This window comes from Colius striatus, chromosome 2 (genome assembly GCF_028858725.1).
Source record: "Colius striatus isolate bColStr4 chromosome 2, bColStr4.1.hap1, whole genome shotgun sequence".
NCBI classification, from domain to species: Eukaryota; Metazoa; Chordata; class Aves; order Coliiformes; family Coliidae; genus Colius; species Colius striatus.
In genome coordinates, this window is record NC_084760.1 from 19,374,381 (window position 1) to 19,389,364 (window position 14,984).

General features: G+C 34.0%; 1 protein-coding gene across 1 annotated transcript in view; it reads left to right on the top strand.

Annotated features, from left to right (window-relative positions):
• Positions 1-14,984, top strand: part of EYS (eyes shut homolog) — a 900,402-nt gene that overhangs the window by 541,946 nt on the left and 343,472 nt on the right. Inside the window, exons 30-32 of the mRNA XM_061989098.1 lie at positions 1-125; positions 2,873-2,997; positions 8,195-8,447. Of these exons, the coding sequence (XP_061845082.1) occupies positions 1-125; positions 2,873-2,997; positions 8,195-8,447 (503 nt within the window). The remainder of the gene's footprint in view (positions 126-2,872; positions 2,998-8,194; positions 8,448-14,984) is intronic.

Below are 14,984 nucleotides of genomic sequence, written 5' to 3' on the forward strand. Positions count from 1 at the left end.
GTGTCTTGCTGGATTTTCTGGAGAGTTTTGTGAAATAGAAGTTAATGAGTGTAATTCATCACCATGTCTACACGGCTCAACCTGTGAAGATCATATCAATGGATACACTTGTAAATGTCAACAAGGTAACAGACATCTGACAGAGTATTCTTAAACAATTAGAGTTTTGGATGAACACTGTTACTACTTAGAAAATCAGTACATTATATCAAGATCTTTATTTGTATATGACTTATAATTTAAAACAAAAAATGACTTATAAGTTAAAACAAAAAACAAGAGTATTCATTATATTGAATCAAGAATGTGTGTGTGTGCGCACATGCACATTATGAACTCCATTGAGTGGAGTGAGTCACTCAGTGAAAAATTTCTGAACTTTGCCAGAGGGTCAGAATTCATGATCACAGTGGTCTCTTCTGATCTTAAAAGTTGAAGTCATGACCTACCTTCAGTATCTATGTATCTTTTTTCCTCTCAGCACAGTTACACAATGGAAATTCCAAGGGGATAAAGCTGTATGTCCCCTTACTCTACTTGGTACTAGATATGGCCACATACATCTTCACCTATGTAGAAGACTTAAGAACTTAAAAGATACAATTTTTTATCCTCACAGAGCCTCACATAGAATACATTGTCAAATTCAACTTTTTCTCTCCTTATTTTTAAAGTTAGTAATACTTTAAATATATTTTAATATAGACTTGCACAAATTGCTTGCCAGCCAAGGACTGTAACTACAGTCTTTATGTACACTGAAATGTTTGATATAACTAGAAAACACTTCTCTAAGGCCTTGAAACTCACTTCTATTGTTTATATGTTTTAAATACCTTCCGCCTCAAGTGCAAGCTGCCTTTCTTTTACGTTTATTTTAATATTAGCATTCATTAGTAGGGATGAAATATCTACAATTTTTTTCCCCCAGTAAAAGACATCAGGAATAAAATGCATGCATTAGGTATATTCATAATGTTACTTTTTTCCCCCTTTTAAAACAAATTAACATGATATTTTCAAATGTGAATTGAGTCTCTGAAACACTTGAAGAGATTAAGGTTATAACTCAGAAAGGAGTGAAACTGGAGAGTGAGGAGAACTTTTGGGAAAAATAGCTTTTTGGAAAGTTGCACAACTAAAGAAAGGAGTTAGATGATGAAAAAATATCTTCCAGAGACAGAAAATAGAAATGCCTGGAACAAATCTGCTTTTATTTTAAGCTTTTACTGTTCACATATGATAGGTCTCAGATTTCTCCGGTAAGCTTCACCTATAGAAACATGGAGACAGGTTTAAGTATTTTTGAATTTGTAGAGGCAACTATCTCAGGGAACTTTCCACAAAGCAGAAAGTTGGAGATATCCAGCAACAGATCCACAGAGGAAATTTAATGAAATAGCAAAGAGATAGCAGCAGGATAGAGGTAGGAACAAGACAGTTGATTGCAGCTTTCTAAAAACCTCCGGAGAACAAAATGAAGCATGCAGTGACAGCATGTGATACCAGAAAAGGGAATTGATTCACCTCTGACTAATCTATTTTGCAATGGATCATGAATTTTGTCAGCTATTGTTCCAGTAGCCAGCCCCATACTCTTAGAATAAGAGATGGATATTTAGGATCTGTGGCTGCAGCTGCAGGCAGTTCAGGTGCAGAAGCAGCACAGAGATATGTAAACTGTATTCTAACAGAATCTTAGACAGCTTAAAAGCAACAACAGCAGCAGTTAGAACTAATGATGATCTCACAGCTGAAGTCTTTAGTTGAGACAAGCTGTGCTGCTACCTGGGCAGTTAAAGCGGGACTGGTATGTAACTTAGTGGGTTAATGTGGTGCATGCTCTGAGGCAAATGTAGCAGAAACTAGCTTTGTATCAACTGAGGACTGATAGGGTTTCTTTAGACTATTGGGGCTTTTGGGAAAATTTAATCCAAGAAAGAATAAATCTCTAATGGATGGTGGGAGTATTGTGGCGTAAAGTCTGATGTTCTTCAATAGCTAGCCATATTTTACAAAATTCTGGGTTTGTATTTACCAAGAAAGTGGGTTGCTTCCAACTTAGCTTAGCTACCAAGGAGCAAGTTCACTACAGATGCAAGTACCATGATCTACAAACCATCTTCCAGGTCAGTTTTCAGCCTCTGATATATGGGTATACTTGGTTGTCAAGCAGACTTTTCTAAGAAATGCACATAAACAAAAATGCTGGCATTCTGACTACTGAGGTACAAGAAGATGGTATGCTAATGTTATTCAAACACAAACCTAAATTTGCACAGAAATTGTTCTCCTCATTGATTTGTCTCAGAATTTATCTTTTAAACATTTTCATTTTATTTTATTTTATTTTATTTTATTTTATTTTATTTTATTATTTTATTTTGTAGCTGTTCGTGTTTCTAGTCCTCCAATATTCCTTCCCCAATGTGGCAATAGTGCACAAATTAAATGAACAGGATAAAAAGGGCAAAAACAAAGAAAGGTAATTCTGTAGCCTTTCCCTTAAATTTTGAAAAAATATTGCTTTGGTTGCAGTATACAGATCTAGAATAAGATAAAAGGTTTCAGGGAGTGTTTTACTCTTGCTAATTCTTAATCATTAGAGAAATAATGAAACACATAATTCTGCAGATGAAGGTCAAACCATCAAGTCGATTAATTCAGTGATGAAAAGATATATTCAGATTTCAGGGACCTGAAACCTGCTAAAGCAGGTCCAGCTAGATCAGGTGGCACAGGAACACATCAAGGCAGGTTTTGAAAATATGTGAGGATCTATTATAGGTACATGTAGCTGTTTCTATTTGATGATAAATGAATTTAGATTTTAATGTATCTTGGTTTGGGGTTTTGTTTATTTTCCTGATAGGATGGGAAGGTCTTCATTGTGAGCTGGATGTTGATGAGTGCATATCCAACCCCTGCATACATGGCATCTGTGTTCAGAATGACCCCAGCTTTGGTTATTTATGTTTTTGCAAGCCAGGATTTGTGGTGAGATGCTCTCCTTTCATTGCTTTCCCTGAATGTGTCTATTCATGAAATGAATAAAATGATACAATGAAATTTCTGAAAAATATAATATTTTAGTAACTGTTCATTTCTTTTCTTTGTATTTTTCACTAAAGGGAGCTCTAATATTCTAGAGAAATATTCACCTAATATCCATGAAAAGTGGAGATGTTGAAGTGTACACAACAGCATTGTTACTCATCACAGTACTTGAATATTGTTAAACACAAATTAATTTTTTTAACCTACCAATTAGTATTTTTATTTAGCATACCAATTTATATTTTTACATGCTAAGATAACTCATACTTGAAACTATTGTGTACAGACACATATTTTGAAAATGAGTTCCTTGAAACTAAACCAAATAGTTTCTTTGAATGCTTGACCCAGTGGGTTTTGGTCTTATGTTTTATTCTCTTTGTTTAAAAGATTCTTTTCAGTATGGCTAAATGCCAGTGCTATATATTCATCTAGGGTTGAAATTTCCATGCTGCCACCACCTTTTTTGTGGCAGTTCTTTCTGTAGTTGAAGACATGCAGTTGGCACTTACAATTTGACTTTGTGCTTTACCTCATCACACTTCAGGCTTAACTTAATAGTATCACATAACAGTTTGTACTTAGTAACAAAAAAAGGAGTACATGTTTGGGTTTTTTTTCTTTTTACTTCAATAATTCTTACTCTATAACTCCAAGTTTAGAACTGTTATTTGAATATCTTTTCTTTATAAATGATGACAGTGATGTTTCTTTTAACAGCTATGCCACATTTATTTGGTGTGTTTTTGTAGGAAAAACAGACAGAACAGATCACTGGAAGTAAGATTTGGATTTATCTTCATAGATAAATGAAAAAAAATCAGTCTTCATTTCTTCTCAGACACCACATTTATCTCTGTCCCATGCCTTTTCTCTCAAGGAAATACCCAGTATATATTAGCACACATAAAGGAGCTGCTGTAAAGTGTCAAGTATGTTGCTTCGCAAGGGAAGGCAGGACAGGACCCAAGGATAGCAGCAAGATAGACAGGAACAATGGCCTTACAGGTAAGGGAGTTAGTCTTGTTGTATCCATGCAAGGATAACAAAACAAGACCAGTGATGGTGAAAATCATCCAAAAGGTTCTTCCAGAAGTCCAGGTACTGACAGGCAGTTTCATGATCACAAAGGATGTATAAGCCAGGAAGTCAAGGCAGTAAGGCAAGGTCAGAATTAACAAAGCACAAGGCTTATTATATCAGTCGTTAGCTTTATTGTAATCTCAGTCAAGGACCAAGGACAAGGGCCTGAGTTTAGTTTCTAAGATCAGATATTAAACCCCAGGTGAGACACCTCACATCTTTCTTGCAACTTAGTTCTTCTCACCTTGGGCTGATCCATGGTTGCACAACTGCACCTTGTGAGACTTGACCTTCAGCACAGGGACCTAAACCTGTAAGTGTGAAGGAAGAAGTTGCAGAAATAAATATCAGAAAAATTATGAGGCTGATCGGGGCCTTGACATTAATACGTCTAAAATACAAGAAGACTTTTGTGTTAATGCTCTTATTACAGGACGTTTCTGAGTCCTTCTTCGCACACATACACATCTTTAAACATTCAGACAGACAAGCATATCAACAACTCCTTCCAATTTTGGATCAAGTGAAATCTTGTTGAGGGTCAACACTGTCTTATCATCCATTATTGAAGAGTTTAAGTCATATTTGACTTAGTATTAGCTGCTGATGCCTGAACATAACTCTTTGAGCCTGGCAGTTAAGACAGTTTTCAGTCCATGTCCATTCATCTAGTACACATTTTATCAGTTTCTCTGCAAGGATATTATGGCAGAAAACATTCAAAGTCTCACTAAAGCTGAGATAGACAACATCCACAGCTCTTCCATCATCCACCAAGCCAGTCATCTCTTCATATATGGCTATTGTGTTGATAAAGGACTATTTCGCCTTCATAGCTCAATGCCAAATATTTCTAATTACCCTCTTGTCCTACCTGTACTTAAAATTGGTTTCAAGGTATTATTGCTTCATCAGCTTCCCAGGAACTGAGGTGAGGCTGACTGGCCTGAAGTTCCCTCGATCTTCCTTCTTGCCCCTCCTGCCATATGCTCACTTCCAGTCACCGGGATTTTCACCCAGTTGCACTGACTATTTTCCCACAATTTTGTAAAATTTGTATTTTTCTATAAGGACTTGGTAGATTTAAAAAAAGATCTTAGTAATCAGACTAAATTTACTAATAGACTATCCTAACAAGGAAGAGATTATTCCATGAGAGTCAACATAATGTTTTCTAGGGTGCTTTTTACAGACTAGAATAAGTAGCATTGACACTTCACCACAGACCATAGCAACTTCTCTCTTTTCGTCTTCAAAAGCAGTCTGGCAATCAAAACAGGGTCAGGTGATGATAAAGAGTACCTTAGTTGAGGAACACAAGCTTTTTATATGAAAAACAGTCAGACTCTCATGTTAAAATAATCTCTTTTTGATCATTAAGTATTCATAATTATCCTGCACAAAAAATTGTAACAGAGAAAATCAATGACACAATTTTTTTCATATTTTTCTCTCACAAAAGAAAATCTGAATTCAAATTAAAACCACCAGAGAAGCAGCTTAAAATGTGTATAAAGGAAGTATTTTTTCACCCAGTGAAAAATTCATTGGTTTGATTCAATGTTGCATGATAGTGCAGAGATCAAAAGTACAAATAAGTCAAAAAATGAGTTAAAAGGATAGATTAATCATTATTCACACTCCTCTTCTTAATGTTACCCTAGTAAATCTTTTAATTAGTCCTTGTCAAAAGTTGAAATATTATATTTAGTGGATTATCAGATTCAAACTCTGCTTGTTTTTTTTTTTTTTCTTGTGTTCTCCAAGTATTCATTAATAGCTCACTGAAGATGGAACTGGACAGATATCTGACCTATGTGATTAACTTTCCTATTAGTACATAACTTGGGCTTTAACAGTTCATTATGTTGCAGAACAAGCACTTGTGGAAGAAAAAGTAACAAATCTTTAATGTAGCTAGAATTTAATTGTTCTGTTTTCAGTCCCTGAGATTCCACTATGCTTTGGGAAGTCCACAAAAAGAAAGAAAAATTGTGAAAAAAACCAGAAAATATTTAACATAACTATCTTTAGTACGGAAGTTTAGTTAGGGTCTAAACATCTCAAGATGTGTGTTTTGTAGGCCCCCGATATTTTCTGCTTCCTAAGTACAGGGTGGAAACAGTGCAAGTCCAGAGATACAAGTATTGAAGGAACAGTTACGGTGTGTGTTAAGTAAATCTTTTGTCATCTATGTATGTAAAACTATCTGAAGTATGGATCATGAATTTTCTCATAAATTTTGAGAAGACAGAGATAATCAGCAGTAAATTGAATAAATGTTTACTTTTTTGAATAGAAACATCTACAGACATATACCTACTTTTAAATACAAATCTATACCATCTGCCTGCATGGAAATTGTCAAAGCATTTACAGACACTTTCAAGGCTATCAGATTTATCTGTGACTATTTAATGTACCCTTCATGCACAGTGGAGGTTTTTCACATCTGTTTTGTTTCTATGAGTCATAAAATCACAATCAAATGCACTTCACCATTACAAGCAATAGTAATAAAAATGTACTAATTCGTCACAGGGAAGGTCAGAATGAAACAAGGTTTTTTGGGATTATTAGACAGAATTCTCATTCCAACTGATCATTTGTGCTACACATGGAAATAGAAGAGAGCAAGAACAAAATGTGTGTTTTATCATTGTATGGAAAGCTGACAAATAAATTGGTCTGCTGTTCCTTCATACTTTGGAATACCGATACAGTGAGTGAATTTTTAGGATGTCATGAGATTACTAGGTAGCTCATCTGATTTCCAAAACAAATTAAAAGCTTGATTGAAACAAGCATGCTTGTATCTAAATCATTCAAAACTCCTCAATTTAACCTCTTCCTTTTTAAACACTGAATGATTTAAACCACTGGTAAGAAAACTAATGTCTACATTCTGCCTCTATCTCTCTTGTATCTTCTGTTATTTCGTAATATCATAAATGAATTCGATAATGTTGATAGAGATCTCAGAAAACGTGAATTACTTCAGATTCTGTGTAAATAGCTAGCCAGTTAGATACGATAAAGACTATTTAAGCATCTTGTCTGAGGGAAAGTATGCAATGAGAATGCTCACTAAATGCCAAAGTATTTACTTGGATTTTCTTACATACATCCCAGTTGCAGGAGAAGCTTCAATTGAAAATTATATTATGAGGATAAATTGTCAGAGATGCATGTCTTTTAAGGACAATATTGCATATTTTAAATAGTTACCTAGATATGAAGGATCCTTCTAGGTTAGCTAATTTAGCTGCATCATTTCAAGTAACCCATTAGTTAATTGCAACAAAAGTGAAAAGAAAATGAACTCAGTCTCGGCTTCAACATATATTTCATATATTTCACACTTCAAGAATACATTTAATTAACATAATTATTGCTGTGCAAAAAAATATATTATTTCTTGGCTTTTTTACAGACCATTGAATATGAACATTTTAAAATTATTATAAGGAAGGATTTTTCAGGCTTGCCATGAATTGTTAGTCTTGATAAAACGTAAAAAGTGAGCGCCAGGTCCAATTTGAGATGGACATTATATTTTTTCTTTTCTAAGAGCTATTTTTCATCTTCCTATGTTAACAAGGTGTTCTATGAAGATTTGGCAACAGGCAATAAATACTGAGCTTCATTGTGTAAACTGAAAGAACATTACCTTCACAATCAGAACAAACCAAAGGTTTTTAGACAGCTGAATGACTGTACAAAGTTTTCTGTGTAACTACATGCTATCTAAAGATAATTATTTTAATCACATTTTGTTATTGGTGACAATACTATTTTTGACACTTTGCAATTATGTATCTATAGGGAATTATTTTTATTAATAATTTGCAATAATTTAGTTAAAATCTATAATATCCAACTCTACTATTAAAATAGTTAAGCAATATTATACACATGATTAGATTTGCTTTTAAAAGTGCAGACAACTTAGTATAACCAAACAACATTTTAGAATCAAAGGAAAGCAAAACTTTCAGCTAATGCTACCATGAAATGCAAATTGCCTTAAAAATGGCTTTTTTTTTTTTTTCAGGGACGAAGCTGTGAGCTTAATTACAATGATTGCCTTATACAGTCCTGCTCTGCTGGGTTTCTTTGTGTTGATGGAATAAACAATATCACCTGTTTACCTACTATCCCTCAAAGCAAGAAAACTGTCACTGAAGTGGCTGAAGTGTTTCCTGCTGAGATTTTAGACAATGACCTTCAATCAGCCCTGGCTATATCTGTGGAACTTTGGTCTAAACATGCTGCTTCTGATTTGCATTCAGGAGAGGTGTCCCAAGGTAAGCAGAAAAAACAGCTTAAGTAATGTTTAAATCACCCTCTCTTCCTTGTTAATGCTTTTTAAATGGTAAGAATATTCAAAAGACATTAACTTTCTTCTTAAGAATACTGTTTTCTACTTCCTTCTAATCCTTTGATTTAATTCATCATCTTTGCATAACTGTATTTACATGTAACTGGAAAATGACTATTTTCTCTCAAAAGAATTTTTCCCGTCTTACACATCCAGTAGGGAAAACTGTCCTTTCGTTTAGTTCTCAGTTTGCTTTGTTATTGTGGAATTTCATATGCCTCATATTTTGTTTACCAATCTTCTCTTCTTCCTTGGCTAGTCAGCACCAGAAAGACAACTTGCCTTACTCCATGGGGAGTTTGATTTTCCTTTCCTAGTTCTCATGTTTTCTGAGCTGTTAATTTTATGTGCATTTAGATATTTTTTAATAAAAATCTATGGAATGAGTATCTTGATATCTCTACTGTGTTAACTATCTATGGTGATTATTTTGAGAACTCACAATATTGCCTGTCCTGTTTTTTTAAAAAATATTTGAAGAAAAGTCAACCCTAACAGATGTACAACATTATTTTGAAGATTGTACATTCATTCTGGTGAGTTCATTTTGCTAAAGCTATTGTTGTACAGGTATCATATCTATAAGTCATCCTCTTCACAGTTAATTTCAGATTTTTTTTGCTTATATGTTACTTTTGGCTAATTGCTTGTATAAGTAAGAAGTCCTGTTTTTTTTTATTTGGGTAAATGAATTTTACCGGAAGTTTGACTTCTCTAAAGACTATTCTTTTGGGGATATGTCTAAGCTTTTATAAAATTCTTAATAGATAATATTCCTTCTTGATGTAAGTAATGACACTGAGTCATATGCAGTTAGTAAATGCAGTTACATCTGTGTATCTTCTAAATTACTATGTCAACTAGTTTGCTGCTGTTCTCAATGGGTAACATCCATAATTCATTTATTTTATGTTGATTCATAGTAGGAGATTGATTCAGAAAATTTAATACTTTTGTTCTAAGCAGTGCCACTTGTTCTGATGTTGGCCCTCTCACAGAAAAAGAATAATGGGAAGGTTTGCATTTACTCAACTCCTGAGGTCACTGAAACTGCTTTTACGCTTTTTTTAAGAATATATTTTGCAGAGCTGTATTTTCTGCTATGTAATACTTTGGCAAGACCAAAGGTTTTGGTGGACATGTAATTTCCTGTAGATTCACTTAAGGACCAAATTTATTATTTTTTTTCTTTTCTCTTATGTGGGTTTGATATTGTTTTTTCTACATTTTTATCCTTAAATATCTAAAATGTAGGGAAAGTCAGATATTTTCAATTGCTTCATACTTCCAACCTCTAATTTGGCTAAATTGAGCAATGGACAAGGAGGACTAATTACCACTGGAGAGTCTTCAAAAATATTTAGGATAGCAACCTCAACAGATGTTCTCTCTCCACACTTTCTTAGTTCTGTAGTTCAGGTCTCTGTAACAATAAAGTCTAGTATCATATCTGTACCACACATGACTACTGATACTTCCATAGATTTGAAGTCAGTACCTCTTTCCTAGCACAATTATGATATAATCTCATTTACCACCATTTCCTTAATGTTACTTTCTGTTTTCCCATAAGTTTGATCATTAAAGCAGCACCAGACGCTTGCTTTATGTGCCACAAGTTCAGTAATTAGCAACATACCAGAGGCCGAAATGAAATTAAATACTGAGTCATTACTCTGCCATAAATTACAGTTTACAACTGATTCTACAAACGCAGATTCAGTTCTTTATAGGATGCCTATAGAACTATAGGTCCTAAAGAACTGTCTTTTCAGCATCAGAAGAGCAGTGAATATTATGAAGTCCTTCAATAATTTCTTGTTCCACTACTAAGATACATATCTTAAAACAGATATCTTACATTTTACTAGTCATGAAACTCAAATGTAAACACCTCTTCCTAGTGAATATTTGACTATTACTGCTTCATCTGTCAAAAAGAGACTCAAAAATATCAATTCACAGTCTACTGACTCTTTGAGTGAATTAAGCCAAATATGTGCAACATGTTCTATGACTGGAATAAAACTGATGAATTCTCAGACCAAGTTGTTCATAGTAAACAATCCTCATTTTATGAGACATTTTTAATTAAGTCAGTGATATTAACCAGCTGGTACACAGTAATGAGAGCTTCTACTGTATCTTCTGGATATTTATTTTTCATCTAGGAAAATAACATCATCATTGGAGTTCATAGAACTGTCATCTTTGCATCTCATTACAGGAAATACATCTCTGATTGAGAGAACTGTCTGTTCTGCTTTTTCCTTCAGAAAAATCTGATATTTGTTTGTTTTCCATGTTTTGATTCACATTGTCTGTCTATTTTTCCTTCAAAGACCATCTCTTTATAACTTTCATCACACCTTTTAAAAAAACAAATGTAAACTTGACAAAAAGTTTAACTACTCTTGAGCAGTTGAAATTCAACAGAGGAAATTCAAAAACTGCCAGAGACAAAACTATATGATTCAATTATGAAGATCTGTCATTCCTTAAATCACCATATTTTCTTAAACATTCAGCTGAGTACTATATGTCAAGAACCGTTTTAACTCACATAGTAAGAAGTAGTTCTGTGTTCAAAACACACCTATTAATAAATGTAGGTTTCAAAAACAATTTGGTCAAAAGTTCTTGATGTGTATTTTCTCCCTAAAAAACTTCAGCTGTACCCTTACTGGTGGGTACTCTGAAAGTCTGTTATTATTTGAATCTTCTAATGATGAGTTATCTTATTTGGTTTTATCTGCCCAAATCTCATCTGTTGCAGACATAAATTTGTAGTGTTAGTGACAAAACATTTCTCTTTATATACTTGTCATCCTATTTTAAGTTCTGCCTTACAAAAACATTAGCAATATTGTACTGAAATATATGACATGAACAGACAATACTGCTATGCAAGATAAGGAACTTCTTATTAATCTCTAAACACAGTCTTTCCTAGATTTCATAGTATATCTGCAGTGAATGCAGTTTCTGGCCTTTGTCACACAATGTTATTTGTTGAGTTTCTAATTTCTCTTCAAACAACTTTTTGAGGTGTAAGGTGTCTTTGTACAGAGATAAAAGTGTCTGTCAAGGTTGCAAGGTGCTTGGAACAGATTTATTGTTTCAGCAGCAGCCTGTTCAATGGATATGGCACCTGCTGCTGTACCTGACACAGATGGTTATTCTTCATGTTCCGCCGCATAGGTTACTAGATCAATATAGAAGCAGGTTGGAGGCTGCTATAATGCTCACAGGCAATCAGTGACTGAAGAGTTTCACTTCACTACAGTTAAGTTTTCAGGATTTTGGATGTACATTTCATCACACATATAAAATCAGGAGTTATCTCTATGCTTACAGTATACAAGTATGATTATTAATATTTTAAATGTAAACACAGAAAAAAGTACTTATCTCTTGAGATAATAGTTTTTTTGTAATATATAATTAACATACTATTTCTTAATCTAAAATGAGATAGATGATGGCTACATTTTTCAAGAATTTTGCAAAAAAAAAATTGCAAGAATATCGCAGAAATAAAGTTGGGAAATTAAAAGAACAACACAAAAACCTATAAATTCTAAAATATTAGAGGATATTGGTTCATTTGGGCTAAGTTTTTTTTATTGTGTTTTTATAGATATACTTTCTACAAAATGAATACTCATAAAGTCAAGGAGAGAGTTATATTGTGGGTTGTTCTTTGTTTGAAGGTTTGTATAGGAAAAAGTAGGTTTATTTCATTGCTTTAAATCACACAGAAAAAAATTGCAAAGGATTCTAGACTATGAAAAATATGTATAAATATGCCAAAAGACAAGTAAAATTCTTTTTCTTTAATGGAATAACAGTTGTTTTCCTATGAATACTTGACCATGTAGATTTCATTCTTAGTATGCATGCATACAGTACACATACATAAGATCTAACTCTTTTTGCCAGAATTGTCTCCTGATACTCTGCCTGCATTCATGAGGTCAAGTTGTCTGAGCACACCACTGTGGATTCCAACTGATAAAGATATAAATCAATATATAAATAAATCTCAAGCTCTACATCTGGTGGATGACTACTGTTTTAAAAAAGCTCCCTCTGAACTTCCAAAGAAAAATATGTTAGACTTTAAATTTTTTTTCCCCCCTTATTCTTTTGATACCTTTAATGTGAGTATATTTGCATGGATTCTGTCATACACTTTTCAAGTGTTTCTTTCAATACCTGTGTGTTGCTCAGCACCTAGTGGAGTCTTTGGCTTCCACATTAATTCTTCTTGTTGACTTATGCAATATCAAGAGAGCTGTAAATACCGAGATCATAATATTGCATACCACAGTTTATTTGGCCACCATTTGCTTCCTCTTTGAAAGGAAGAGACTTAAATATACCAAGAAATAATTGTAACATACTTTCATCTTTCCTGTAAAAGCATCAGAAAGATTTTGTCTCCTCACCCTTTCTGACTTAGAAAGCAGAAAAGGACTTAAATTGAATGGACATCACTTGGGAGTTAAAGGAAACAGGTATTGTTGCCATGACTCCAGTATCCAAATGTTCAAAATACATAAATACACATAAGCTATGAGGTAAGGCAAAAGAGACCTAAAAGGCCATATCTATCCAAATCTTATTTACCATGGCTAGATATCTTTTTTGAAAAGGAAATAATACATGAGGAGAACAGTGCATCCCCAGAAGTAACACTTGACATTGTATTGATGTAGAAGAAATCCATGCCTTGTTTAATGGAAGAAATAGGACTATTATAAACCCATATGAGAAATGGTTTTGTATGAATAAGGTTTTTAATACACTGGGGTATTCACAGTAGAAGAAATGTGTCAAGCTGTTAAACCTGCTGTATGCTTCTGTGCTTACTACACAGTGTATTTAGTAATAACCTATATTACTAAAACTTGGGGGAAAAAAGACTGATTATCCACCATAGATAACTTACACCCTGAGGAAGATGAATGCCACACACTTTTCATATGTTTTAGTGCTGTTATTCTCATCTGACAATGAGTTCATACATTACAGCAAGTTCTAAGAGAGTTTAAAGTAACAGGGGCCTCTAAAAAAGGGCTATGAGATATGGGAACTATGTGGCAGAAATGTATATTCTTTGGTTCAGTCTCCAGGTATGCATTTTAACTACTGTACCATTGCTTGTGGGAAATAATGTTTCATAAATACATTTATTCTGAGAAAAATACATGTTTATAGAAAAGCTTTTATGAGACCAGAGGGAATGATACAAGTTCTTCATCACATAGAAAGGCCTGTTAGCACTCTGCAAAGTACCTTATGCACACTAATATACCTATAAACAACATAACCACACTCATGTTGATATGAATATTGTTCTGATAAAAATTATAATAGCAGAAGAGCTTCCATCTAAGTTTTGAAAGCTATTTAACATGAAGATATTCAAATAAATTTTCCTTAGAGATAGATTCCATAAATATCCAAAGATTTATGAAGACATTTAATGATTTTCTCACTTGCTGCCTCTGGTTCAGATTATGAATCTCAAGCGTATTGTACTACCAGTTTGAAAAATAAGTCCATTTTTTAAAATGTAGGGTTATTTGGGAAAATTTGGTCTGCACATTTACGGTTCACTTCTGTAGTAATGGCTGTCATATAGGCTTTCAGCAGCAAAAATAAGACTAGGGAAAATGCAGGTCCTCTGCTGAATGAGATAGGGAATCAATGAAAAAAATACATAGAAAAAGCCAAGGTACTTGGTGCCTTCTTTGACTCAGTCTTTAGAGATATAACTGGCTTTTGGGAATCACTGAGACCAAGAATAATTTCTGGAGCAAAGAAGAGGGTGAATTGAGGGAACATTTAATAAAAATGGACATATATCAGGTCTGTTGGACCTGACATAATCAAATCTCCACAAATGCTGAATGAATTGGATAAAGTCATTGTGAGGTAACTCCTGAAAATTTTTGAAAGGTCATAGTTGCCAGCAGAGGTTTCTGGTGACTGGAAGAAAACATGTCAATCCTGTCTTCAGGAGGGGCAAGAAAGAAGATCCGGGGAATTACAAGTCAGTCAGCCTCACTTCTATTTCTGAGAAACTGATGGAGTAATGACACCTGGAAACCAATTCTAGGTACAAGAAGGACAAAAGGTTGATAAGGGATAATTGACATGGAGCTATGAAGAGGAAATAGTGTTTTATCAACCCCATAACCTTCAATGAAGAAATGACTGGCTCAGTGAATGAGAGGACAGTAGTTGATGTTACCTATGTTGACTTTAGTGAGGCTTTGAACACTTTCTGCCATAATGTCCTCTCTGAAAAAGAATGGACTAGATGAGTAGACACAGTTGAACTGAAAAGTGTCTGAACTGACAGACTCAAAGGGCTATGTTCAGTGATCAGCATCCTGACCTACATTACGGAAAGGTTTGAGACCAGATCAAGGGAGCTGTTATGGAAAGTTTT